Source organism: Brachyistius frenatus, unplaced genomic scaffold (genome assembly GCF_029030835.1).
Source record: "Brachyistius frenatus isolate BFR_SWC_R1_liver_20210118 unplaced genomic scaffold, ASM2903083v1 Contig_29, whole genome shotgun sequence".
Classification (NCBI taxonomy): Eukaryota; Metazoa; Chordata; class Actinopteri; family Embiotocidae; genus Brachyistius; species Brachyistius frenatus.
Genome location: NW_027210628.1, coordinates 2444490 through 2472116, shown reverse-complemented (window position 1 = coordinate 2472116; position 27627 = coordinate 2444490). Strand labels below are relative to the sequence as shown.

The following is a 27627-nucleotide window of genomic DNA, read 5'->3' as shown; positions in this document are numbered from 1 at the left end:
CTTTTGTTGAAGGACAACGGCAGTGTTATAAGGCTGGTGACAGACTGCCAGGCCTGCTCAACTGCCCGGGCAGGCCTGTTAGTTGTTGGACCTTAAACAATGATTTCCTTCTTCTCGGCTAACAAACGCATACCAAAACACACTCACTTCCCCCAAATTATCATTCATTCTGATACTCATCCACACGTAAACACAAAGACATGACTTGGAGAGCCCCTTCATAAGAACAGAGGGTATCTAATATCTAGCCCTGTAGAGCCTGAGCTTGAACCCCACAGGGCAGGTCCTAACCTAAATCACCTCAACCTGTAAGACTCATTCTTCAAAGAGGCCTATGTTCCGGACAACGTGTAACTGGGCTGCTTTCTAAGAAGTGGCTCTAATCTTATTGTACTGAACATCATTTTCTCTCTTTGTGAGGGCTCCTCGACAAGATTATCAGCGGTAAAGTGAGAGCGATGAGGTGAAATAACCGATATGTTGTTTTCCTCGTCAATACCTCCTACCTTGACAGGAGTACCAAACACTTGCGTAACACCCTCCTCCTCCCACCATCCACAGGCTGGCCTCCATAATCCAGGACCTCCGGGACCATTCGCTTCCACTTCTTTCTGGGTACGCCTTCTCTCTCTAAGCCTCCTACTTTTCACCAGGGGTTAGTGGGTCACAAGTGCATGACTGACCTCCCACCGCTACCCTACTGGTGTTCTGCTAACTCATAGTTTTCAAGGTGGGTCTAATAATACTGGCCTTCACCCCACAGCTGAGCCAGCAATGTTAACCACACTGAATATTTAAACTTTTTTTTGTTGTGACCATGGCAGTTAGAAAATAATTTTTAGGGTCTGTGGTTGGAATTTTTTAGATATTATGAAGTTAGTGTTTTCTAGGATTGTATAATTAATCCAACACCGGTGTTCAGATGCTCATTAAAAGAAATGCTGCAGGTGCCAAACTTGAACACACCTGGTTTTGCGTGGAGTCGTGTTCCGGCTCGTGGCTGTCAGGGTCTTTGTCCTGGGCAGACTGACCTGGGCCAGACAAGCTCTGCTCTGAACAATACACATGTTGATTGGGGTACCTGAAACACACACAGGGGAGCAATTTGTTAGCAACGCTATAATTATCATCTTCATACAAAAAGGGACATCAAGACAAGTTACTGTACAAAGAAGTTTCACAAAACATAAACCCTCCAACTAGTTCTACATTGTGTCAAGGACGGAAAACAAAGATGAACAATTGAGCATCAACAGTACAACGATATGCTATAAGTAACGGGTGCCTTAGGCTGTACTACATCACATCCTCCACAGTAAGTGCAGCTCCTTTCCTCCGGGGAGGGCCACTGACACGAGCTCATTGGACACAGGCAATGAAAGCATTGATTGTAGGAGGGCAAAGAGGGCTGTAAGTGCATGAGCAAACGCATGAGAGGCACAGGGAGAGCTAAAACCAAAGGAAAGAGCGTAAATTAAGTTGACAAGGAGAGGCAGAGTGCAAGAAAATGGCTGAGAGTGAATAAACTATGAGTAAATAATCAGCGCAAACAACATTCCCCTCCTTATGGGATTTCTTACAAGCTGCTCGAGGCAAACTGCATTCTTTGATTCAATCTTCTCAACCCCCTCCCGTTTTCTCTCTCCAGTTCTACACTTTTGTGGTCAAAAGCAGGACTCGAGATATCGCTGCAGTTCTTTAACCAAATCCAAGTCAAAGTAAACACGGTCCAATCTGAGTTTCCTTTCAGCCTCCATATTTCATATCATGTATATTCAGTGCTTAGTTGCCCATCCTCTCAATTGTATTAAAATACTTCCAAAGGTTCCCATAATGTACAAAAATATAGCTGCTCTTTAACTGCAGCGTGCTCAAGACCAACTGGGCCTGGAGCACAAATTAACCCACAATATCTCTCCCAGACAACTGGGAGACTGTAAAAACATGAGGACTACTGCTTTAATATGCATGTTAATATTGAGTTGAGTTTACTTTCCTTGGGAAAAAAATGTACTTTTAATCATATGTATGTTTGAATAGGGGCGGCACAGTGGTTAGCGTTGACAACTCACAGCGGAAAGGTTCCGGGTTATATTCTGGGCCTTTCTGTTCGGAGTTTGCATGTTCTCCTTGTGCCTGCGTGGGTTCTCTCCAGGTACTCCGGCTTCCTCCCATCATCCAAAAACATGCATCTCAGGTTAATTGGTGGTTCTAGAAATGTTTGTCCTTTAGGTGTGAATGAGAGCGTGAATGGCCTTTGTTTCCGTCTGTCTCTACGTGTTGGCCCTGTGATGGACTGGCGACCTGTCCAGGTTGTACCCTGCCTTCGTCCAAAGTGAGCTGGGATAGACTCCAGCCCCCCATGACCCTGTTCAGGATAAAGCGGGTCGATAATGGATGGATGTCTCAATAGTAGCACAGATTGAATAAAAGAGGGTAAATAAGGATATAAAGATTTAGATAAAATAAAAAATAAAAAACAGAGCTAGCTTATCAGACAAAGCAGGTAGAGGTGGGAGGAAATATAGTTACAGCATAGTGGCATGATATTTTGTGTGGCAATGTTGTATCAATATTCAGATGCCAATGAATATTTGACAAAACAAATAAATTTGTCAGGTCGCTGCAACATGATATAAAAGTCTATGGGATATGGGAAGTCTGACTGTTTGACAATCACATTTTAATGCAATAAAAATGATTTAAGTCAGATGAACTGATTGGATACTTTTTTTTAAGATTAGATAAAAATCAATGGCGACAAAAGTTTCTCTTTGGGGACATGATGAGGAGTTGACGAAAAGTAATAAATCACAACATTTATTACAATACTCAGTATAATGTTAAATGTTGAAAATCACAATAACATTATATTGTGACTAAAGTGACATGGTTATATCATATTGTGATACTAATGTATCACGGTGCCTTTAACGAGTCCCACTACAAGTAAAGGACTGGTAAAGAAACAGAGCAGACCAAGACAGTGACACAGGAGAGAGAAGGACAGCTGTTTCTCAGTTGGTTCAGTGGAGTCGAAATGAAGTGAAGAATTACAAACTATACCTGCGTTATAAGTCAGTCAGCAGACAACTTTGGAGCTCAAACAAATCAAATGAGAACTCTTCACACACCGGCCCTTAGCCAGGCAAACACAACTGGACACTCAAAAACATGAAATTACTTAATCAGTGTTTCAGTAGATCAAAGATCTGTGTAATAGCTTTACGCTGCTTCTATTTTGGGAGACCACAGGCAATAACAATGGCAATTACAATCAGATCCAAAGACACAAAGACACTGCACAGCACGCAAGACACCATGTGATTCTCAAACTGGAACTGTTCCTCTTCAGTGATCAAATATCAATGTCAGGAAGGAGCGAGGCACATGGACATTCATGTTAGCACCCTGTCAGCCCGGCAATCAGGAGGAGGGAGATGAGCAGGGAGCCCACATACCCACAGAGACAACCATCTGTGCAATGCAGCGTCCCGTCACTCAGACAGCCTCTACTTCTGTATTCTGTTCATTAACATTTGAGGGGATTGGATGATGAAATAAAATATGACAAGAGCATCCGACACTGTAAGAGGATCTTTTAAAAGCTGCGATGAAAATGCCATCAGATTTATGAACAAATCAGGACCCAAGATGATAAAGTGTTAATTCCAATATTGAGGCTACGTCTAATAAGGTTGACATGCCATTTACCAAATAAGACTTCATGAGCCTCGACTCAATACACCATATTGTCTGGCAGTGTTGCAGAAAAAAACAACCCAACTTATTCATATATTTGCCTCCTCTATGATGGATGGATTCATTCCTGTCTGAATGTTGAACATAGGTTCAAAATATTCTGCGTGTAGGAAGAAGTCTGTGCTCCTAAATTCTGAGGGACAGCTGACTCTGACATCAAACTGTGATATTTACCGTTGTCGTTTTGGATGCCTGCTGATGAACTACATGCATGGTTCCTACATACGTTAACACCTCATAATACATGCTTTTTCCAAAAGGTCTAAAAGGAGCCACAAAGCCAGTGACGGAAACCTAATAGCCAGGGGCTAATGTAGGTTCCTGGCTAAACTTGGATCCATAGCTTCAAGCTAAATTGCCCCCCCCCCCAACTCTTAACCCTTCAAACAAGCATGGATGGTACAGGGAAGACGTGTACCACATAGACACACGATGTCATGCGGTTATGCAACAGACTATCAGCTTTTAATGACCACAACCTGAAACCTCTGGTAGATGCAACAAAGATGATTTATGGTTCTGTTTTGCTGTCTTTTTCTTCTGTCTTTTTTTACCTCAAATTGAAACAAAAAATGTAAAGTCAAATGTTTAAGTGAAAATACTGAGTCATGAACGGAGTCTTGACAATCACAGGCTGATATAAGAAAAGAAAAAAAATAATCATATTACATGTTGAGTCATGTCAGATCTACCACTTTCTTTTCACAGGCAAAATCATGCAAGACAACACACCAAAGGGTAATAACTGCCTACAATATCAAATACATAAGCTTATTGCACAAACATCAAGGAAAAAGGACAACAGCACTAAACAGCAGTGAAAAGATTGTGTAAAAATACGTGAAAACATTTATTTGACAACAGCAAACACACCTCTCGCCTCGCTTTCAATTGCTTCAACCTCATGCACCTTGTAAAACCTGACCTGACGTATCCAAAAATGATTCATAGCTTTGCCTGCCCGCACATGTGAAGTGAGTTCATCCTAAAACAAACAGACGGTCACAAGATAGAAGATTCAAGAATAGAGTTGGAACTTGAAGCATTACAGAGATAGCCCGGGAAAACACAAATAATACAGTAAAACGGAGAGTTGTGAAAATGGTAATAAATATTAAAGTTAATGCTTTATGTATATCTTATATCGATTCTCAGTATGAACCAATTGTAAGTGCGGCTACAGGAGCAGCGTCTGTCAAAATAATAGGCGTGCATATCACCATCCCATAATAAAAAATAAATTTAAAAAAAAACGATTTATTTGTACCCTAACCGAGTTACTCGATAATTGTGAGTTGATTTTTGAGTTTGAACTGCATCCGTTCCTCACAAGAACCAACGTGGTGCTAGAATGTATAACTTGATGGTCATAACTCGGCAGCTGTAAGGTGTTTACAGCATTATTAGTGTTGTCCTTGGATGGCTTGACTGTTTACGTGATCTGTTTACTCGAGGCTTTCAGAACATAACTGCTGGCCTTTTCACACAGGATGACACAAAGCCGCAGAATTGACTCACAATTTTCTAAAGGTCTGGTACGCTCTGAATATTTGGCCAAGTGGAGATATTTTATTATATCGAGGCCGTTTAGTCGCTCCATGCTTTTTGAAACAAATGGTAGCCGTTTCCTTGAATAGTTTCACAGTTTAGTTTCAGATCAACATTCACGTAATCATGCAAATAATTTACTACAATCTCATCTCCAAATGTATGTTCACAGTTACTGTTATTAACATACAATAATCAAAAGTGTCTTCAATCATTGAATTATTGATCCATTTCTGAAGCTTGGCTTTTTTTGTCTTCTTCCAAACGTGCCTTTAATCACTCAGATAAGAGAGCACTTGTGTAAATAGATATTGGCGACAAACAGATCACATACCACAGCGCAGGTCTAGTTGAACACGTCACTAAGTAAACTGTGCTGTATAAACTTCCTGATGACAAAAATGACAGATTTCTGCAGTGTGACTCATTGAGCTAATATTTAACTGTAATTTGCCAAGTCACAAAGCTCTACACACATGATAGATTATAAAATACAAAGATTAAAATATGTGGAGCAATTCAAGACCGCAAATGCCCTGTTCTCACTGAGCAACATGTAAGATCGGGACAAAATGTGAGACAACATGAGGCTCTGTTTGGACCTCTTCAGCATTATCTCCAGGAATGAATGGAAAGACCTGAGTGTTGACATTCCTTTCAGAAGGTAGATAAAGGAGAGCTGATGAAAGAAGGGGGCAAAAACAAAACAAAAAATGTAAGGAGTCGAGCTAAGGAGATCTGCTTTGGGGAGTGAACAGTGACCGACTGTTTAATTAAAATAATTATGCAACTGTAGGAGCGAAGAGTGCACGACTCAAAAATGGAGAGAATTACAGAAAGCACAGGAAAAAAAAGTTTTTTAAGTGTGCCATGCACGTTACATACCAGTGATGGGTTAAAGCTAACGAAGGAGGAGCCTGAGGCAAGACTAATGACTCAGCAGTCTGAAAATATCTTCTTCCTCATTCTGCCTCTATCCCTGCTTCCTGTCCCACTTCAGAGGCACCTGGGGATTTGCAAGAAGTCTTTCTGTCTTTTGCATTTCCCTCTAAAAGCTACAAATGGCTCAGTTATTTAGTCCTACGCCTATAAGTGTTATCACCGTTGGACAGATGCCCATAAACACACGGGCTGCATGTCCTATTACACTGTCTGTGTCTAATACACAGTCTGTGCTGGTTCCGAGCAACCAAATCCCCTGATATTTCCTGTTGGCTTTAGGACCATTCAGAATCAAAGGACGCGATACAGCGCTACCAAATAAACACCACTGAACTATACTAACGTCCTTGGTTGACACAGAGGAGACAGGACCCCAGAGCCAACAGGTTGAGGACTGATTAATCTGCCAACAGCGAGCCAAACAATGCTTGGACATCCTGACTCAAACCACATCAAAAACTACAAGAGAGTTGTCATCGTGCCCTCTCACACAAACTCATCATGCTGTGACCCAGCATGACACTGCAGCACATGCAGTGTATAACATGAGCCACAGCAGATAAGTTGCTGCCTTTCCCTCCTTTGCTCTAAATCTCAGAACAGCTTGTTACTCTTCATTACAGTGTGTACACACACACACACACACACACACACACACACACACACACACACACACACACACACACACACACACACACACACACACACACACACACAGACACACACCACTGAGAGGACACAAATAAATTAAAAAAGAGTCGGAGAGTATTTCACATATTATTAAGTTGCTGTGTGGCGTTATGGTGTTGATGATGAATTTACCATTTACCAGCAGAGTGAATACTACATCTGTCTGTCCTCTGTCCTGAGGGAGAGGAGAGTCTTGTGATGTTTGTCACTAACGTTCAGATTATTCTTGAGGTGCTGGCAGGAGAGTGAATGGTGCCACTGATGCATTGAATTAGCTCAACTTTTAAACTGGGCTCACCTAAACTAACCCTGATCATGTGCTTTGAGAGACCAAACGACAGAGCCAATAAAAAGGACAAAATAATGCAGCAGTTTTCTCACAGAAGGATTTAGTTCCCTCTGAGAATAAGTCACACATTTACTATTTGAATTACATTCACATAGCTGAGAGAAAGGAAAAAACAGAGGGGGGAGATGAAGAGGAAAAAGAGCTGAGGAGAAAATCCAGGATCCACGTGGTCAGAGGTGGATTGTGGCTCAGGGAGATGTGCCAGGACTCGCCGGGAAAAAGTAGGCCAGCGCATCTGCCCAGCAGACAAAAACATGCTGTCAGTGTTTGGAGAAAAAGGGGAGGGCAGAGCCTGAAAGCCCAGCCTTCAGAGGACTGACCGTGGGTGTGTCTACACTTGCGTGTGCGCTCTAGTTGTTCTCTACATCGAAGCATGAAATAATGTAGAGCAGCAGTTTGTTCTAAAGCCTGCTGATCCTCCATAATCCTCTCCGCTGGTGCATCCTCATGGCAGCCACGATGGGGTGGCTGAACTGATAAATACCCCGCCAGCTTACACAGACACGGTCCTGAACCCGACCCGATCTGCAACCGTACCACTGGGACAAAGAAAAATCAAATAACCTGACCCGTGTTAGCCTCTCCTCGCTGGTTAGCACTTTTATTTGGCCTTAAAGCATTGCATGGACTTGCACCAGGTGACGCTGCTGAACTCCTCCTCTCCTCCCTAATTTGTTGGTTTGTTAGTCAACATCAGAACTTCCCCGTACTGATAATCTTAAAAACCCATCTAAAGAATCATCTGTTCTTTAGCCTTTAATAGCCTTCAAAGGACATGATTGATCACATTTTGTCTTATTTGCTTTTTTGCTCACATCTACTTGATCCTTAATCAAAACTATATAATAATTTCAGCTCTCTGTAAAACACTTATGCATTTGCTGCTTAAATGTGCTCTATAAATACATTTTACTTTGACACTACCTGGGACACATTTGACAAGCAAATGTGGTCAGTCACTCGTGACGGGTAAAGATCGTTTACTCAATCCGCTTTCACCACAGTTCAGATATGCAAATCCAGTTTGAGGCATGAGATTTTCTGTGGAACAGCAAAGGCTCTGACTTCTGTCAGGGATTGAAATGGATAAAATCTACATCCAAAGATCGTCAAATTCAAAACACAGATTCAGGAATGAGATGTCAGATGTTCTGCCGACTAGTGCAAATTTGCAAGAAGCTTTGTTGTTAAAGACCCACTACCAGAAACTTCACCAGCAGACAAACAGCGGTGTCGAAGAGAGGATTTGAAGAAATGGATGTTCATGTTTTCTACCATACTGCAGCAGACACATTAACCCCCAGGCATTAGCATTGCTGCTCCACTTCCTCCTCTTGCTCTGGATGGAGTGACCCACTGCGCTGCAAGTGGTGAAGACTGTGGTCTGAGTACAGGGCTCATTTCCTTAAGTGCCTCGATGCTGTATTGGATTCATCTCCTATGAAGAATCATGACCCAGGCCTGTTTTTGCCATGATAATGGAAAATCAAATAAAGGCCTTCAGATTAGCTTCATATGAACATGCGTTTTAAATGTACTCGATAAGAAATTTTATGATTTGAATACTTTGTCTTTCTTTGGGAAGAAACCAGTGGATCCAGATTTGTCATGATCAGATTAGTTTTTTAAAAAGTGCTATGAAATACCAAGATTATTTGGTGTTTGAATAGATGCATCAAACTAAATGTGTATTTTTTAAAATAAAATACACAGATACCGAAGCACTTTTGATTGTGTATATTAAATTAAATCATGTGCAACTCATAATTCAATTTACTGTCTTTTTTTTTTTTCAAACAAGCCAGGAAATAACTGATACCAATCCACATCCCATCAACATTCCTAGAATAAATATCTAAAGTTGTATGATATTATATCAGCTTAAAATAATGACGTTTTGTTGAAACAATGGAAAGGCTTTGACCCAAAACAATTACATTAAAGTTCTGTTTTAAGAACTTGATCGTAGCTTTCTGATTACTCTTGTTAAAATGCTATGATAGTACACGCACTTATTTTTGACACAATACCACCAGTACATCCAGTTTCTTCTTCATACCAGGTGGCTACAATTTAATAAAACTCTTGAGTACACTTTATGTACTTAAAGACCACATATTCATGTAATCCACACCACTTCAGCTATTTGTGAAGTTTGTTTGACTTCCTGATCCGTGAGAATTTCTCACCAGCTCTCTGACGCATTTACAGCCAGCAAAATTTACACAGGAACTTTTCTCTAGGATGTGGTGTGCATGAACAGACACACCTTTATTTGGGATAAAGTGCCAAGTAGGCCCAGTCAGCAGGTGAAAGACGGATTGATGCTGCTCCTGTGGGTTTAAGTTCACCCAACATGTCCGCAGCCAACGGACGGAAAGGGGAGTTTCAAGAACCAAAGCTGAATAGCAGTCTCTTATTATGTTAAGCTGAAATAAAGAGCTACAGTCACAGCATGTGTGGTGAAGCCTCGCAGTGGTCCCGGGCAGATGGGGATCAAAGGGGTTGGGAATACAACATCAGGAACATCGGCGCGGGACAATGGGCCTGAAGGACGCAGTCATGTGATATAATGTAATTTGATAGGAAAAGCCACATTGCCAGTGAGTGGTGAGCATGGGTGGGTGTGGATACAACAATGCATGTGCATTCTTCTTCAGTATGTATGCATCAGTCGGCACAGTGGGAGAACAAAAGCTCATCAAACACTCAAAAGTGCTACAGCGTGGTGAAACGTTTACATCCCGCCCCCTACACACACACACACACACACACACACACACACACACACACACACACACACACACACACACACACACACACACACACACCGATGTCAACAGCGACAAGAAAGGACACACCACGCTTTTTAAAATTAAAACACTGGAAACCGACATGAATACGGTAATATTTCTCAGTACGATACAAAAGCTCCTTCATATTGAACAATGTATACTGCCCATTTGGTTCGGATTATTTCAGCCTGCAATATAAGCATCTTGCATTTAGAAGGCAGCTTAAGGAAAGTAGATTTAATGGCACTGGAAGGTCTGCACGTCCACGCTTCAGTATAACATGCCCTGATGAGCTTTAGTACATAATGTTCCTTAGCCACCCTGTGTGTCAGCTGTGGACACACACACACACACACACACACACACACACACACACACACACACACACACACACACACACACACACACACACACACACACACACACACACACACACACACACACACACACTTCACTCGTGGAAGCCACTCGGTAGCTGCAAAAGGTAAACAGTAAAGAGCAGTGTGAGAGAGAGAGGGGGTGGGGGAGGGGGGGAGGAGAGAGAAGAAACCACAGCATTTTCAGGAAGAGGAAAAAAATAGTCCCATTATGTCAAAGTGCAGGAAAAACCAGAGCAAATGTAATCCAAAACTTGGAGTGTTTTCAGTATTGAGCGAAAATGAATGTCTTTAGATGCATTAAAACTGAAGATGCTACAATTTCATGCATTCATTATTTTAGAGTCGTGATATACAAATAAAAAAACTGGTAAACAACTTGTAGTGTTAATTACTCAAGAAGTACGTTTACTGTGCTCAAGCTGAACGCTCAGTTGTTAAATAGTCTCTTCTCCTTGCCATACCTGCTTCTCAAACAGCCAAACAGTCACTTTAGTTTTCTGACGCAGGTCTCCACCCTTAAAACCTAACAATCTCCACCATCATAAGATGATTCACTAACGCTGTAAACGGTAGTATTTTCTTTCCAGCTACTGACAGCCTCAAGCTACTGGCCTGCATTCAACTCTACCTGCAGAACTACCTATTCCCAGACAAATATTACATGAGCAACAGGATTCTGTGAAGAAGTTCCTGCTACCAGAAAAAAAGAGAAAGAAGTATCATTAGCCAAGAGAAATTTACTACGCACGAGATTTAGCTTTGGACAGCATGCTTTAAATGAGATTACTGAATCCTTTAAGGGCAAAGCAAGTAAGAGATGAGCACAAAAGTGAAACCGAGGCGGCTCAATCCTTTTTGCATCTTCTTTAAATTTGTCTTTAAGGGAGCCTTTATCTGAGGCAGCTAGGAGAGAGCTAAAGATAGACCATGTGCCTCTGCTTTGTACTACTCAAGTCATAATGATCTTCATTTACTTTACTCAAGATACTGTTCTATCAAACCTGAAATCTGTTTTGTTGATCTGTTATCCAGCCGTTACTTCAACACTTCCTAAAGAGAGTGCAGCTATTTTCAAGTGAACAAATAAAGAGTAGACTGATGAAGTAGGAGTTTCATCGACCAATCACTTCTTTTAACAAGAGCTGTGAGAGGAGCAAACTCACTGCAGCCTTACTGGCTATGTCGTATAAACGGCCATGTGACTGCACTATGAACACTACACAAACCACACTCGCTGCAACCCATCTTCATTATCTACAGAAATTCTGTTGCAATTAGAAATTGAGGTTGTTTTGACGACGACGCTCTGCCTCCTGAGCGCCCCCCTTCAATACACAGTTCATCTAACATTTGATTTGATTTTGATTTTATGCACTTTATTAATCCCCGAGGGGAAATTTCTTCACTACAGCAGGGGGGCTCTCAGGGGGGAGCTGCTGCAGCAGGCTGCCACTAGCGCGGCGCCAGGTAACCTGACCTGAGGTGCATGTTTTTGGATGACGGGAGGAAGCCGGAGAACCCGGAGAGAACCCACGCAAGCACAGGGAGAACATGCAAACTCCGCACAGAAAGGCCCAGGACCGGATTTGAACCCGGAACCTTTTTTGCTGTGAGGTGACAGTGCTAACCACTGCACCACCGTGCCGCCCAACATCTACAGCAGGTGTTGGCTCACTTTGACGACCAAAAAGGTGCCAGTGTGAAAGCATTAAGATACAGAGGGCTGTGTGCAGCGGGCACACAGGAAGGCCAGCGGGCCAAAGAGCTCTGTGCTCTCTTCAGTCTCCATGGCCAGTGGGCAGGAACAATGGTGTGTGCCCGAGAGCCAGTCCAGCTCCGTCTCCTCGCATAAAACTAGAGCTGCCAACCCACAGTGCTAAACCCTGGCCTGCTACAAAAACAACAGTAAGATGGACTCTCAGTTACTGAGCCTCTAGTTTCAGCCAACAGTTGAGGAAAATTAAAGCAGTGTGAAAACACACATTTTTAAGAGTTGTACAAAGAACAATACACACGCTGGCAGCCGATTAGATCCGGTCTCTCAGCCGTAACTATCATTTACAACACAACTGTACATTTCACAACCTGCTAATCATTGAAAAATATATGTGATTTAGGTATGTGATCATTTTGTTATATTTCCGTTGATCAACAGATTGATAGCTTCCACAATGTGAAACCTAATGACAGTTGTTTTTATTTCCAGAGTGATCAACTTACACTTAAAATAATTAACAAGCCAGAGACAAGCAAATGTTTGGCATTTTTGTTTTGATATTTGAGTTAAACAATAAATTCTCTGTTGATCAAATATATATATTTTTTTTTAATCTTTTTGGCTCTGAACTGTTTCTCAAATTTAACTTTGAAAGGAGAAGCAGGAGACACATTAAGCGGAAAGCTTTGTGTAACTTCGAGAAAAGACAACGTGGCCAGGAACACGAGGCCTGGCTCTGGTTCGCCTGTTTGTTTGTTTTTATCTCAGAGATATACCCTGCTTTAGAAACATACAGTACTCTATTCTATACACGTTAATCACTGCTGTAAGTTCCTATGTTTAACAAAACAGGATCTTAGGTACCCTCCAGGTGAGTGTTGAGGTATGCTGTGAAAAAATTTCCCCTCGGGGATGAATAAAGTAACTACCTTACCTTACCATACCTTCTTGGGTCAGAAAGTCAAGAAAGAACAATATGGTTGGCTTGTTTGCAAGCTTGTTTGCCAACCATAAAACCACTTAAACTACAATATGGGCGCACTTCAACCGCTTCACTGTGTGTGTGTGTGTGTGTGTGTGTGTGTGTGTGTGTGTGTGTGTGTGTGTGTGTGTGTGTGTGTGTGTGTGTGTGTGTGTGTGTGTGTGTGTGTGTGTGTGTGTGTGTGTGTGTGTGTTTTCTTTCCTAAATACTGAGATCATTTTATATTACAGGATAAAACGATTAACTGTGTATATTTATGCACTTTGAAGAACACAGTTTATATCTCTATAGAAATGAATTACTGATGCCTGAACCTCTTTGATACTAATTTATGGATTATTCACTCACAAACTGCACTGTAACACAGTGAAGGTTTGTGCATGTGGACAGACTAACAGATAAGACTAACAAACATGATCTCATGACAGTGTTAAAGTCTGACCAAATGTTGCGTACTACCAAGTCAATGTTTTTTCTTCCAACGTACAAAGATTTTATCGCAGCGAAACTAAATAGAGCTGTGCACTACACCTGCAACAATTAGTCAATCAATCAATTAGTTTATAGACAGAAAAATGATCACCAACTATTTTACTAATCAATTAGATAATTAAATAATTAATTTAATGATTAAATAAGTCATTTTTGATGAAAAACTGCTAAAGATCTGTTATTCCAGCTTCTTGAATGTGTATCCTCTCTGGTTCCTTTAATCCTCCTTGATAGCAAACTAAATATGTTTTGGTTGCTGACTGTAAACAAAACCAGATATTTTATAATGCACTTTCAGCTTTGGGAAACAATGGTTGACATCTTTCACTATTTTCTGACATTTTTAAAACTAATGAACTAATTGACTAATCAATAAAATAAAATAATATAATATAATATAATATAATATAATATAAAACCCAAAATAAAAGTAGTCATTAGTTGCAGCCCTACTCCACACATACAGCGAAGAGTGCATCCATGACTCAACATGAAGTCAGCGTGTGGCAATGTCCTGCTGATATAACTGAAATGTGTTAGACACGAGGTGAATACATTTCCTACGCCGTTCAGTCGGAGACGGACGCATCCACGAGACAAAAGTGTTTATGAGGATAACACCAGAATAACAACAACAAAGCCGTAATCGAATGAAGGCGGACTAAAGAGGAGAGACACAAAATAAGCACGTGTACGGACACGCATGCAGTAACTCACAGCCGCCTCATGTTATTACAGGAGTGTAAAAGTTACAACAAGCCGGCTGGACGAAATGTATAGCGGGGAGGTGTTGAGCTTCCGGAAAAAGCTCAAGTAAGCAATGCTGTCTTCTCCCTAGTCGCGTTTTGTAACCTTTCAATTTGCCTCCCGTCCGGCCTCCCCTCTCATAGCTGACATTGCCAAAACACACAGACAGAGGCCTCTCTGGGTCTCTGTCGTTGACTCTCCAGTACAGTTGCTGTGAGTGTCTGCTGGTGGGAGATGCAAGCACCAACTATTCGTGACAACGGTCTCCCCAACCACATGAGCACGAGGGCATCGAAAGGAGGATCTGCTTATGCAACAACTTCCCCCAAAAGGAGAACTTTTACGATGTGGGCAGAACGCATAGTTCTTTTAACAAGAGGGTCCTTCAGCTACATCCTGGCTTCAGTCTTTGTAAAGCGCTCACATTGCTTCCAGCAAACTATAAAGAACAGTATTCATACATTGGAGCACACCCTGAAGAAATATTTTAAAGCCTTTGTCTATTATAAATACTTTCAAATGTGTGTGTGTGTGTGTGTGTGTGTGTGTGTGTGTGTGTGTGTGTGTGTGTGTGTGTGTGTGTGTGTGTGTGTGTGTGTGTGTGTAGTGAAGGGGAATGTACCTGATGTTTTATTTACCTCCATTAGCCTGCTAACTCATTGGGAGCTTTCTTTTTTTCTTGGGAAACCATTTGTGCTGCCAAACAGAGCCTCACACACCCGAAGCTGCTCGAGAACTGAGGCTGTGAGTTGCGTTTCTGCGAACACAGTGCAAGCGAAATCCCATATAGTTCACCTCATCCTATAGACGGTTGGGCAAGCAAAGCCCTGGTGTCCTTTTGCCAGGCTGCTGTCAAAACATACAGCATGAGCATCAAAATGCCTCTTTTGCTGTCATAAGCGGGAAGAAACGGCACACCACAATACCCTGACATCATTTCAACTGCATTCAGAATTACATAAAAGACTAAAGAACAGCCCAATCAACAAATTAAACATGAATCAGGTGAGCCAACTAGAGCTGAAGCTCAACAGCATTGGGCAGACAACTAGTTTTGTTATGCTATGGATGATTACAAAGTATCTGTAGGCTAATGAAATATAATTTAAAATCCCCAACAGGTCATTTGAGTTATCTCATGAGCACTAATCATGTTACGTAATAACAATAATCTTCAAAAAAGGCTGCGAAACTAATAAGCCTATGATACAGGGACACAATGAGACGATGACAAGACATCACGGATGGAACAAACAAACTCTGTTTTAGGTGGTTTCACGTAATAAACAATTTACATAAAGATGCCACTTGTCTGAGAAACAAGTTCAAACAGCAGTAAGTGCAAACAACATCACACTCTGCCAACATATCTGCAGTCACGTTAACATCTAAATGGGGAGCAGCTATATGTCTGTGGTAAAGCTATCATTACCGACAATCGGCCTGGCTGGAAATGTGCACCCTCATGCAAACATTCTCAACGGCACATGTAGCCTACACACTTTCTCCAGGGATGCTGATGTCAACAGCCTGAGCTAGCACACCATCACACAGTAAGATCCCTGTTGCTGACTACGTGAGTGAACACACACACACACACACACACACACACACACACACACACACACACACACACACACACACACACACACACACACACACACACACACCACTTTCTGCTGGGCCTCTCTGAGCACTGGAGCAACACAGAGCTCCAGCAGCTTCAAATTAAAACACAAAGGACGGGAATTCACATTAAAAACATGGAATCTGAACACATCAACATTACTCCTGGCAGATACTCCAGCTGTTTCAAAAAAAAAAAAAAAAAAACTACGTGACCCCTCGTAGTCATCTCCCACCAGCCTCCTACCACAGAGCCCCTTTTCAGTGCCTAAAAACACTGCTGCCTTGGAAACCTTTGGATTACTGCAAGGTCTGCATTCCCCCATTTCTCTGCTCCTACTGGGAGGCGTGAGAGTTGGCACCGAAGAGTGAGGAGCCGACAGCGGCACGCTAAAAAGGGTTTGCATTAGTAATGAGGCCTGTGTGTGTACTAGCACGGTCATTATTCAGTTTGTGGGAAAGTGAAAACCAAAGTTTTAGACACGCAAACACCCGATTTGCACGGCTGTAATCAAATCAATTCTTATCAGGGATTGAAAGCTGCCTCGCTCGTGGGTTTAATTTATAATTCAATATTTCTGGAGACACTTTTTTATTTATTAAAACGACTAACTAGGAATATGTTGACCCCTCAGTCTGTATCCCTTTTTCGCTGATCTTTGGGAGGCAGAGGACACCACCCTGTTCTGCTCCCTGCTGTTTTCACGTTCTCCGACTCTCTTTTTTTCTTGCTATAAAGAAGAAAAAGTTTGCTAAATCTTATCTGTGCAATAACTCACCCCTTTTTTAAAATAATCTAACCTTTGAGAATGAGTTCTTTAGAGAAAACAAAGGTACAAGGGTTACAATCTGTAACAGAGAGGTGGGTTTATCATAGTTAGTTTTAGTTTGTCATTCAAGAGCTGATGAAATAGTCAAAACATGATCAAATATTGTACTTAACTGCATCTCTTTTGCAAAGCCTGGACACTATGAAGGTATTACACTAGACTATGTACTGGATATAAGTTGTACTTATTGATGAGGAAATTATATAACACTGATGCCTGGTATGATCAATAACACATGAGCACTAAAACCAGTCTCCAATGCTATGAGGGAACAAAAAGAAGCATGACTTGTTTTAGACTATAATGATCAGTAACCTCAGGTATGAAAGAAATGGATATCATCATTGGATCATGTTACCACTTGTGAATCACTACTGGCATTAAGTGATTATTTCCTGGAGACATTTTAATAAAACAAGTGACGACACATCTGAAATGATATAAAGCTATCGAGCAAGGCTAAGCTGTTGGGCTTTTACAAGCAGAAGTTGTAAATGTTACCTTCCACCAACTACAAATCTACCAAAAAAAAAAAGTGTTTTGTATTTATTTGTTTCAACCACTACAATGAGTAGAATTATTCAGTCTGCCAAAGAACAAACTAATCTAACCCTCAAGAAAAGCAACGGCAAGTGATTATCGCAACCAAATAACAACAGAGAAATCAACAGCAGCCTGGTGGCCACACACTGGACAGTTAGCTGCTCCTCACTCAGCAAGCTGGATATAGGTGGCATGTTACCTGAACTCTTAATCCCATTCCTCAAACCCCGCGTATTGTCACCTGCTCCGTGCCACCGAGATTAAACAAATTCACGAGCTCAGTTAATCTACCAGACCTCTGTGCACATGTACTCTGGAGAAGGATTACAATCATCGCTTAAAGAGTGCGACGTATACGTGACTGAACATATTACGTCTGTACTTTACACGTCGCAAACTCTGAACTCATCAGTGCTTTTTTGTTTTGCTGTTACACATGTAATGATGAGTCAGAATATAGCCATGATCACAATATGATGTTTTTAAATCACATACAACACAACAATAATGATATTATCGTAAACAATACAATATGGCACACCTCAAGCATTAACACAAGGTCAGTTTGTTTTGATGTTGACCATTTTGCATATGATAATATCATAGTGTGGATGTCACCCTGGGATTATATCACCTGCCCAGACTAACTGAGCAACGTCAGGACGTAAATTTGGTGATGTTGTGGTTTGGCATTGAAAAATATCCCAAAGTAAAATAATCTTGAGTGACAGGAATGCTGCATTATAAATCTTGTAGAAAAAGGACACGAGGTTTGGCACTTTCAGTATTCAAATGGTCCACACGAGTGTTTACCAGCCAGCACACAGACATGTAAACCGGTCATCACAGCCACAACTTCTCTGGTTGAAGCTAGCTCGCTGTGCTGCTATTCAACAGCTGGCTACCTGACCTACTAACCCAATAAAAGCCATTTCAATAACAAACTTCACCAGTTATGTCAAGTAGCAACAAAAGCACACCGAGGCTCTGTCTTCTTCTAGAGTTGCAGGTCGGAGAAACACCGGAGGCTGGAGGGAGCTGATCATGTTAGCTCCAGTCTGTTAGCGGAGGGGGATTCTTGTGACAACATTGATGACTGACGGAAATTATGCGGCAAAAGACATCGAGCAAAACCAAGTGACCGACAGGGCAGTTATCGGGGAAAACGCAGTTCACCTTGTTGTTGTGACTGATATATACTTGCGACATGTCGTTAATGATGTGAATGGAGACGGTCGGGCCAAGCTTACCAGCACAGGAGAGCTACGATGAGGCACACCAACAAAACGCGCAGCCTCTTCATTATCTTCCCGCGGGGACCAACATCCTCGCTCTTTGAGGGGTTGTTGGGTTTTTTTCTGATCACTCGCGGCTACACAATACACCGAAGGCAAGCTTTGTATGTCGGCTGAGTGCCTGTGTTCATTAAAAAATATAACAAACGACTGTTTTCTAAGGTTAAAACCTACACTTGCGGAGTGCTATTTCTCATTATGCGGACAGCTGTCCGCCTCCTTTTCAGCTTCTGTCGCCACTGCTGCTGACGAGGAGCAGGCTCCGGCTAAGTTCAACCCCCCTCCACGGTGGACCAATCAAATCAGTGCTGAGCATCTTGTCGACCAATCATCGGAGACGTAGCAACACCGTCTCGTCAGCAAACCCCGCCCACCGGACTGAAGTTGAGTTGGTGGCTGTGGAGCAGCGCGCGTCACCTGTTTCTAGGTAAGTAAATTGCTAAAGCGCGCAATATTTTTAAGTTGTTGTACAGTCGTCAGAAGTTTCAGTATAACTGACCAGCGTTGATACCTCTGTTTTTGTAATGGCACTTATGTTCACTTTGCATATCACGAGATGAGGTGTTGTGGTGAACGCTTGAATTTGAATACTCGTTTTTTTTTTTCCTTCAGCATCGCAAAAACACACTTCAAAAACATTCAGTCATTATCAAAGTTAAAGGCTCGGTGCAAGCCCATATTATATTATTGGTGTTATTTTAGACTGGTAAGAGCTAAAAAATAAATAAATTTAAAAAAAAATCGTTTAACATTTACAGATTGTCTTCATGCTTTAAATTTAATTTAGGCACGAGTGTTAGGTGTTGGTCAAGTACACCTTTGTTATCAATGGAGGGCTTTTAATTCGAAAATATAAACCTTATGGAGCATTTGGCTGACCAATGGTGTAACTTCATCATTCACTAACTCGCTCCCTCAGTGACATACATGTGTTTCCAGGACTGACCCCACCGGTACAGACGGAAATATATTTTACCACCTGCTTCGGGTCCTTCCATTCAGCCCACGTTGAACTAAAGAACTACACATCCCAAAGTGCAACTCACTGGTCACTGAAAAAATGTGCCTGATATTTGTTCTATTCGGTATATACGGTTGATGAATATAATATAAAAACACACCTGGAACAGAATAACTTAAAATACCACAACAAATTATTCTGATATTGTTTTGCGTATTAAATAAAATAAATAAATAAATAAAATAGTTGTTGTTTTTTTTAAACCGGCGGGGTCCTGAACTGCTGACAGCCTTCAGAGTATTTCAACAGAAGTCAACTTTGGACGAACGCAGCTGAAGTGCTCTGCCGCCTACTAACCTACACAGTAGTCCGGCGACTGTAACACGGTTTTCTGTTGGGTTTTTTTTGTCTCTTTTGGACTTTTAGAACAGCGAGTTTAGACTATGGAGCTAGTCCGAGTATTTGCGTGTGTCCTGTCCGTGTTTGTTTCGCTCGTCGCGGACAGGTTTGTGGTGCTGGCTGCCTTCTCCCAGTCTGTGGACAACGACTTCACGTTCACTCTACCTGCGGGTCGAAAGGAGTGTTTCTACCAGACCATGAAGAAAGATGCCTCGCTGGAGATTGAATATCAGGTAATAAGCCGATCAATAACACTCAGGCTGGAGTCAGCGTTGACGGATAACATTACACGTGTCAAGTCTGTTGATGAGCTCTTGTATTATGATTGCTGTCCACGTTCTTTGCACGTCATCTGGCTGTCTATAACATTCATTCAAATTAAATGCAAACCCACTCTGGTATACTCCTGTGTTTAAATTATCAAGTGCGAGAGGGCCAACAGGTTATGTGGGTCACGCCTCAATTTCCATATAGCTGGGAACCTGTTTTGTAGGTCAGTGTGCAGACGTCAGCATTTTTTCTGGTGAGGCGAGGTGAGGAAGTTGCCACTTTTTATGTATCTTGTGGTGTACACCGACGAAGGACAAAGTTACAGGCTTATTATACTCCCACTAGAGAAGGTGGGAAACCTCGAGAGGAAAAACATTACTCGCATTTAATGTGTCAAATAAATCGACACTCAAATTACATGCTGCACCATTTTCTGGATAAAACCAGCGCAGGCTTGCTGGACTGTAACGTTCGCCTGTCACCGACTGTATTTCCATCCACAGGTATTAGACGGCGCAGGTCTCGATGTCGATTTCTCCATCTCCTCTCCTTCTGGCCAACTGCTGTTCAGCGACTACCGCAAGTCTGACGGCGTCCACACGTAAGCGTCTCCGATCATCTATGAACCGACCCTTCGTGACTCGGCTGCCTGTGCAAGCTCTTACCGCCCGTGCTTTCCTTCCAGCGTAGAAACTGAGGATGGCGACTACATGTTCTGCTTCGACAACACGTTCAGCGCCGTCTCAGAGAAGCTCATCTTCTTCGAGTTGATCCTGGACAACATGGATACAGATGAAGACCCGGACGACTGGAAGGAGTACGTCCATGGAACGGACATGCTGGACATGAAGCTGGAGGACATTATGGTGAGTTGGTGAAATTTGACATGCAGCACATCCCAGACCTCTTGTTTAAAACATTTGTGTGTGTGTGTGTGTGTGTGTGTGTGTGTGTGTGTGTGTGTGTGTGTGTGTGTGTGTGTGTGTGTGTATTGAGAGGTTCAAAACTGATTCTCACTTGGTGTTTTTAGACTTTGTCCCTCAGTTGTGTGACTTGTCACGGGGCCATCTCTGCTCACAGGATGACACAGTGGGTGCAAAGTGACCCAACAGGGTGCCAACTAAATAGTATGCAATCCGCCAACAGGGAGAGTGTCACAATAATAGACAATGTCATGAACTCTCACCTATTGACTGGGGGCAGCCAATTGTCTCAGCTTGCACCACAATAGCCTACACCGCCCTCTCAATGCAAACAGCTTATATTTGTGTCAGAAGTCACACAGGCATCACTTGGTAAAAGGCAGGAAATGAGTCTTTCAGCTGTAGAGGAAGTTGCCTTTTCAAGGAGGAAGGAAAGCTTTTGATTGAGCTGCTTTGTTTACAAACTTAAAAGCAATCTGACTGAATTTGATTACCCTGCTTGTGCAGTTGTATAATGCCCACATATTAGCGAAGCTGTGTCTGACCTGCTCGTCTCCTCTCCTTCAGGACACCATCAACAGCGTGAAGTCTCGGCTGGGCAAAAGTGTGCAGATCCAGACGGTGCTGCGAGCGTTCGAGGCTCGCGACCGAAACCTCCAGGAGAGCAACTTTGACCGGGTGAACTTCTGGTCGGTGTTCAACCTCATCCTCATGATGTTGGTGTCGGCGGTGCAGGTCTACCTCGTCCGCTCGCTGTTTGAAGATAAAAGGAAAATTCGTACATAACACCACCCGAAGCGGAGGGAAAGAGAGACGGAGAGAAACTAACACATTTTCCACAAATACCTTTTGGGATTTGTTTCAGCTGATCTCCTGACATGAGACATCTGTATACGTTACAGATGCACACACGCATACACAGACACTACTGGAGACGTTTATTAAGAACAAATTCACCGCAGTTGTTGCTCTGGTCTTCAGTCCACTGATGTGTGATGGACAGCGGGAGTCCCAGGTTTGGAGCTACATCGGTCTCTGTCTCTTTTCCGCAGAGGGGAAAAAAGTCTCTTTCGTCTGTCTTTAAAACTTGATTTATGGTCCTCCACAGCTGCTGTAGTTCTTTTACTCAAGGTAACATAACATTCACGTTTACGATGCGGCTATTTTTCTAACAGAGCCTAAAGTTACCAGGCCAGTGACCACTTGCAAAGATTTCCTTTTGTTTCTCTTTGGACGTGTTTTTCTGAGTGTTGATCTCAACCAGATGAAGAAATGATGTGGTGTCTGGAGATCCTACTTCTGCCAAACAGGAGTGGGAGGTGTACCCAACCTGTCCGCATGTCTTCCCTATACATTAGTTTAAAAGCTGCAGTATGTAAGAAGCCTTAGTGATTTGGATTAAGCTGCCAGTCTGTGAGGCCTTTTTAAATATTTCTCTCATTGCCACAGACATTTACATTGTCACGCTTTTCCTTCCATGCCAATACTGAAAAGTCAGGTGTTTAGTTAGGCTGTGCTGCTAATGCTGCTCTTTGGCACCCAAAGGAGCGTGAAGTGGAAGAAAAGGAAACAGGCCATCTACTGCCCTCCTCTCCTCTGCTGTGATTTGTGGACCTAAACGGCTGCCAGCTCTGCTGTGAAGCCTCCCAGCTGCTGGCGGGTGTCCGCTTACAGCCACCTACTGTGTGAAGATGTTGAGCCTGCCCGTCTCTCTGGTGACAGAAGTCTATTTCTATCTTACTGACATCTGGAAGGTCATCACCACTACGACATTGCACTGCTCAGTTTAATATGCACAAGCCATCCACTGCCTTAGCCGTACGTCAGCATTCTTTTGAATTCTAGTTTCTGTGTATTTTATCTGACAATCACACTTTTTTTTAATTTTTTTTTTAGCCAGTGTTACAAACTAACATCTGATCATTGCACTGCCTCTGACACCACAGAGCAACATTTTGTCATATTTTGTCTTCGTATTCTTTGGCCGTACTGTAACATTTTGGGCTCTGAAGTATTTTTTTTTAGGGGGGGTACATGGGCCCAGCAGAAAGTCAGAACTCGTCTTCATATAGTGAAGCAGCGCATCGGTTGCTTTTATTAAGGTCCTGCTGTTGTTTGTGGTTTTTATCGGTATTTACTCAGCTCCACTGTTGAAACCTGGCGGCTCACAACTCTGGCTGGCAGCTCCGTGTTGCCATCGTCGCCATGTGCTGTAAAGATGAAGATCACAGTGAGTTCATGCCTTCAGAATTTACACAGCCTTTGGTTGGAAGTGCGTGAAACCAAACTTTGAGTCATCGAATTGTTTTTAAGTGATAAAGTTTTACCCTACAGTATGTGCATATATCCCAGAATTTGTGGATGCCTGTATTAACACAGGATGGCTGGTTGTTGAAATTGAGATTTATAAGTGATGGATTAGTATTAAAACCATTTTCTGATCTGTTATAAAGTGCTTTCTAAATTCTACAAATACAAAAGACATTTTTAAAAGTATTTCTATGTTACCGAGAAGGAGATTATTCAAGTTTTCTGAGTCACTGTCTCTGAAAAAATATTTTCTACTAACCTGATGGAGCAGTTGGTGAAGGGGGACTGTTACATGCTATTTATTAATCTGATGTCCTGTAGTTGTAAATGTGTATAAATAAAACATTTCTGGCCTTTCTGTGTTCTGTTGCCTGCCTACTGAACAAACCTGCATCATTTTACTGCATACGGAGAAAGTGTTTGAACCAGAGGCCTGTAGAAAAGCTCGCGCTTCTACAACAATGCTGCAGCCCAGTCAATCACAGAGTTATTGGGCTCTTTGGTGTCTGGGGGTGCAGAGATCTGATGATGAGACAGTCCTTCAGTGCAGAATCACTTCTTACATGAAGCGGACGCGGGCCAGGAGAGCTGAAAGGAAGGTAACCAGTGCTGGGGCTGCTTTGTTTTGGTCTTCCTCAGTATTCCACTTTGATTTATGATACTTACCAGCTCATCAGACACTGTGTGATTGTTACGGTCCCTCTGGAAACACTGGTTAGGCACAATGTTCTCTGTAAAGTTAAATATAAGAGATATGTTAACAAACACCTAATCATAAAATAGCAAAAAGACAAGTGTTATATGTGGATGAGTTAAAAGAAGCAGATGCGTTGTTAGAAATGTTTTATGATCGGTGAATATGTTCTCCCCCATTTATTCCCACCCCTGCTTGATGAAGCCTACCTTGGTGCTTGGCATTTTCAGTTTTGTCGACACAGGTTTACTAGCAGCCTGAAATGTTACCATGGAGGCAGGTCTACTCACTGATGAGCTGGTAGAAAATATGAAGTTATCGATGAATATTACGATGAACGTGGTGAATATTTTTCAGAGTGACACAAACCATCACGACTTTAAGATGACTGAAATATACATTTTAAATATTAGGTTACCTTTCAGCAGGCTTGTTGGTGCGTGGATTGGGTCTACTCATTTCAACAGAGAAGGGGCCACGTATGTTTAACACAGAGACCTTGTCAAAGAAAAAAAATGAACGTAATCAGTGAGAAATTGACAGCTCTGGTAGACAGACAGGTGCTTTGTAGAAGCTCCAACAACAGGGGGCGCTGTGAGCTCTTCTCATAAACTGCTTCACTTCCGGGATAATGATATGATGAGATTGTAGCACCATCGGCGCCCAACAATATCCCATCACAGGTAGGTGGAAACCCCATTTTCATATATTTATGGAGATATTTTAGCCAGTTCAGTGACATATAATTGTTTGTATACATGAATGTTAATTTATGTCAGGTTTTATTGTCGCGTCAAAACCGGAAGTACCGGTTGTTTCATAGCCGGCCAACCGTCAAAACCCAGTTCAGATTCAGATCCAGTCATTTCACAGCAAATAAAACGCAGCTAATATGATTCAGAGCTCTCTTTTATTTGCCTTCTGGAGCTGTCGAAGAGATGTTGGGAAGTCTTTCATATGACATGAGCTCCGAAGCTAAAGAGAGCTTTGAAGATAACTGAGGCTGACTGTGTTCAGGTGGAAAACCCATAATAACATACAATGTCTGTGTATTAACCCCATTAGATCTAAGTTCCTGAAAAAAACAAATAATCCAAATGAATAATGACGGACAGCAAGCTTCTCTGTAAAGATACTGTATGTGTTCAGTAAAGTAATGGTAGATGTTAGCAGATTTAACAAACCTGACTGTGTGTGTGTGTGTGTGTGTGTGTGTGTGTGTGTGTGTGTGTGTGGTCAGGGTGATGGGACCAGACAGCGCCGCGGGTCCCGCTGTGCCCTGGAGGAAGGTGCTGTGGGAACGACAGCCCTTCCCCGATAACTACGTGGACCAGCGCTTCCTGGAGGAACTGCGGAGGAACGAGGGCATCCGGCAGTACCGCTACTGGGCTGTGGTGAAAGAAGCCGGCTTTGTAGGACAGCAGCTGTCTTGTGTGGCCATCTTCATCACGCTGTGGCTCTACATGGAGCAGGTACGACTTTAGAAAGACCTCTGGTTCTACGTATAGAGCACGCCGTTCTCTTTCACTGGATGGATGATTGAGCAACATGTCTGCTTCCCCTGCAGGGTCTGCTGTCTCCTGAGACGCTGTTGGGCACCAGCCTCGTCTGTGCCCTGCTGGGTTACGGACTGTATCAAGCCTTGACGTCTCATGTTGAATCATGCAGCGAGCCCCGTACCCATCTGGCTGATTTACAGAGTGCCACTATTTTCCTCTCCTTCACCTTCGGTTTCTCACCAGTTCTTAAGACACTCACAGAGTCGGTCAGTACGGACACAGTGTACGCCATGTCTGCTGTGATGCTGCTGGCCCACCTGGTGTCCTTCCCGTACGCCCAGCCCTCGCCACCAGGCAGCCTTTCCTTAAATGCAGCCCTGTTTGCGTCTGTGTGTTTGGCTTCGAGGTTACCCGGCGCTCTGCACACCTTTGCCATGCTCAGCTGCGCCCTGCTGGTGTTTGCCTTGTGGCCCTGCATGCTGCAGAGGCTGAGGGAAAACGCCCCGAACCACTTCACCGGGGTGTGTGTGGGAGTGTGCGTCGGAGGGGTCGGAGGTCTGGGGTCTCAGTCGGCAGGTGGAGCCGTGCTCTTAGCCCTGGCTTTAGGGAGTGTTACGTTGCTCTGTCCCTTGCTGCTAGTCAGGCTGCAGAGGCACAAGGACAACATCCACGGACCCTGGGACGAGGCGGAGATTCACGAGGATCTCAGCCAATTCCTTTACTGATGGACAGAGCGAACACTAACACAGGCTGCTCCTGACCAAACTGACATGTAAAGGTGTAGGCCAATGGAGTTTTGTACATTTTAAACTAACAAATGCAGACTTTCTCACCACTGGTCCACGTCTGTTTGGACAGCTGTGATAAAATATTGCTCTCTTGCAGAGAATACAATGATGTTTTTAATATTCAAGCTGCTACTGTTGTCCTCAGTGTTGACCTCAAGAGTTTTTACAGAAGGTGTCAACGGATGTGCAATGCTGACTTACATGACTGGGCAACACTATGACGCTATGCACTGATTTGATATGGGTGATGTTTTAATGATCTGTGGGAGATGTTACATGTTTTATGGGTTGCTGACGTGTATGAATGAATGCAGCGTTTGACACAGGGGGGTAAATATAAACAAGGGCTCTAATTCCACTCGCAAATGTATTTTAATAACAATATACAGTATTTTCTTAGTGTTATTTCATAAGATACCGCAAGAAGCTCATTTTTACCTGGACTAAATTGCAAGCATAACAATAATAAAACTATGACCTCAGTTTTTACTGTCGGATGTACCTCTATTTAAAAACACGGTACTGAGAAGACACCATTTTGAAGTTGTAGTTTGTATGGAGGTTCCAGTTTCTCCAAAAAAAAATTAATAACAACAATGAGAGCTTTTATTTGACTTTATGACCTGGCCGCTCATCTCTCAAAAACATAATATTGCTGCAGTAACGGTCAGCCATGTTGCATTCCTGTCCAAACCCTGCAGTCAGTGACGTCACAGTTGGTCAAACTTTTGTTTAGCATTCAACGTGAAGCCGATTGGAATTGCTGTATGTTTATTTTTAATTTTTTTTTTTATTATCTCGGTATATTAAAAAAAAAATGAATTACATGGCGACGCGTTGTCTTTTCTTCCGTGTGAAACCATGTGTTGCTTCAAAAGTTTTCGAGGAGCCACCTAACGAATAACGATGACGTTACCGGAGCGCGTTGAATGCAGCCGACCTGACAGCGATGTCCGGTGGTCGCTAGGTGTCATACCTTCACTTCTTCTTTCCCCGGCGTGCTGCGAAATGAGGCGGCGGGCCTCGCCGTCGGTTTCGGCTGCCGCGGCGGCGCCATGGTCCGAGCAGCTCAACTTTTAACACAA

General features: G+C 42.7%; 3 protein-coding genes across 6 annotated transcripts in view; 2 read left to right on the top strand and 1 right to left on the bottom strand.

Annotated features, from left to right (window-relative positions):
* The window catches only part of suco (SUN domain containing ossification factor), a 41641-nt gene extending 22712 nt beyond the window's left edge, over positions 1–18929 (bottom strand). For all 4 annotated transcript variants that reach the window (XM_069699148.1, XM_069699149.1, XM_069699150.1 and 1 more), the window contains exons 1-2: positions 18654–18929; positions 967–1081 (exon numbers count right to left, since the gene is read on the bottom strand). In XM_069699148.1, the coding sequence (XP_069555249.1) occupies positions 967–1081; positions 18654–18706 (168 nt within the window). In that variant the 5' untranslated portion in view covers positions 18707–18929. The remainder of the gene's footprint in view (positions 1–966; positions 1082–18653) is intronic.
* Positions 18930–19944: 1015 nt separating this feature from the next.
* tmed5 (transmembrane p24 trafficking protein 5) lies at positions 19945–23919 on the top strand. The gene is made up of 4 exons (XM_069699147.1): positions 19945–20291; positions 20832–20929; positions 21014–21194; positions 21819–23919. Exons 1-4 carry the CDS (start codon positions 20103–20105, stop codon positions 22035–22037), a joined length of 687 nt encoding a protein of 228 aa, XP_069555248.1. The 5' UTR covers positions 19945–20102; the 3' UTR covers positions 22038–23919.
* Positions 23920–24859: 940 nt separating this feature from the next.
* On the top strand, positions 24860–27394 carry pigc (phosphatidylinositol glycan anchor biosynthesis, class C). The gene is made up of 3 exons (XM_069699146.1): positions 24860–24938; positions 25496–25727; positions 25823–27394. Exons 2-3 carry the CDS (start codon positions 25500–25502, stop codon positions 26477–26479), a joined length of 885 nt encoding a protein of 294 aa, XP_069555247.1. The 5' UTR covers positions 24860–24938; positions 25496–25499; the 3' UTR covers positions 26480–27394.
* Positions 27395–27627: the final 233 nt, after the last annotated feature.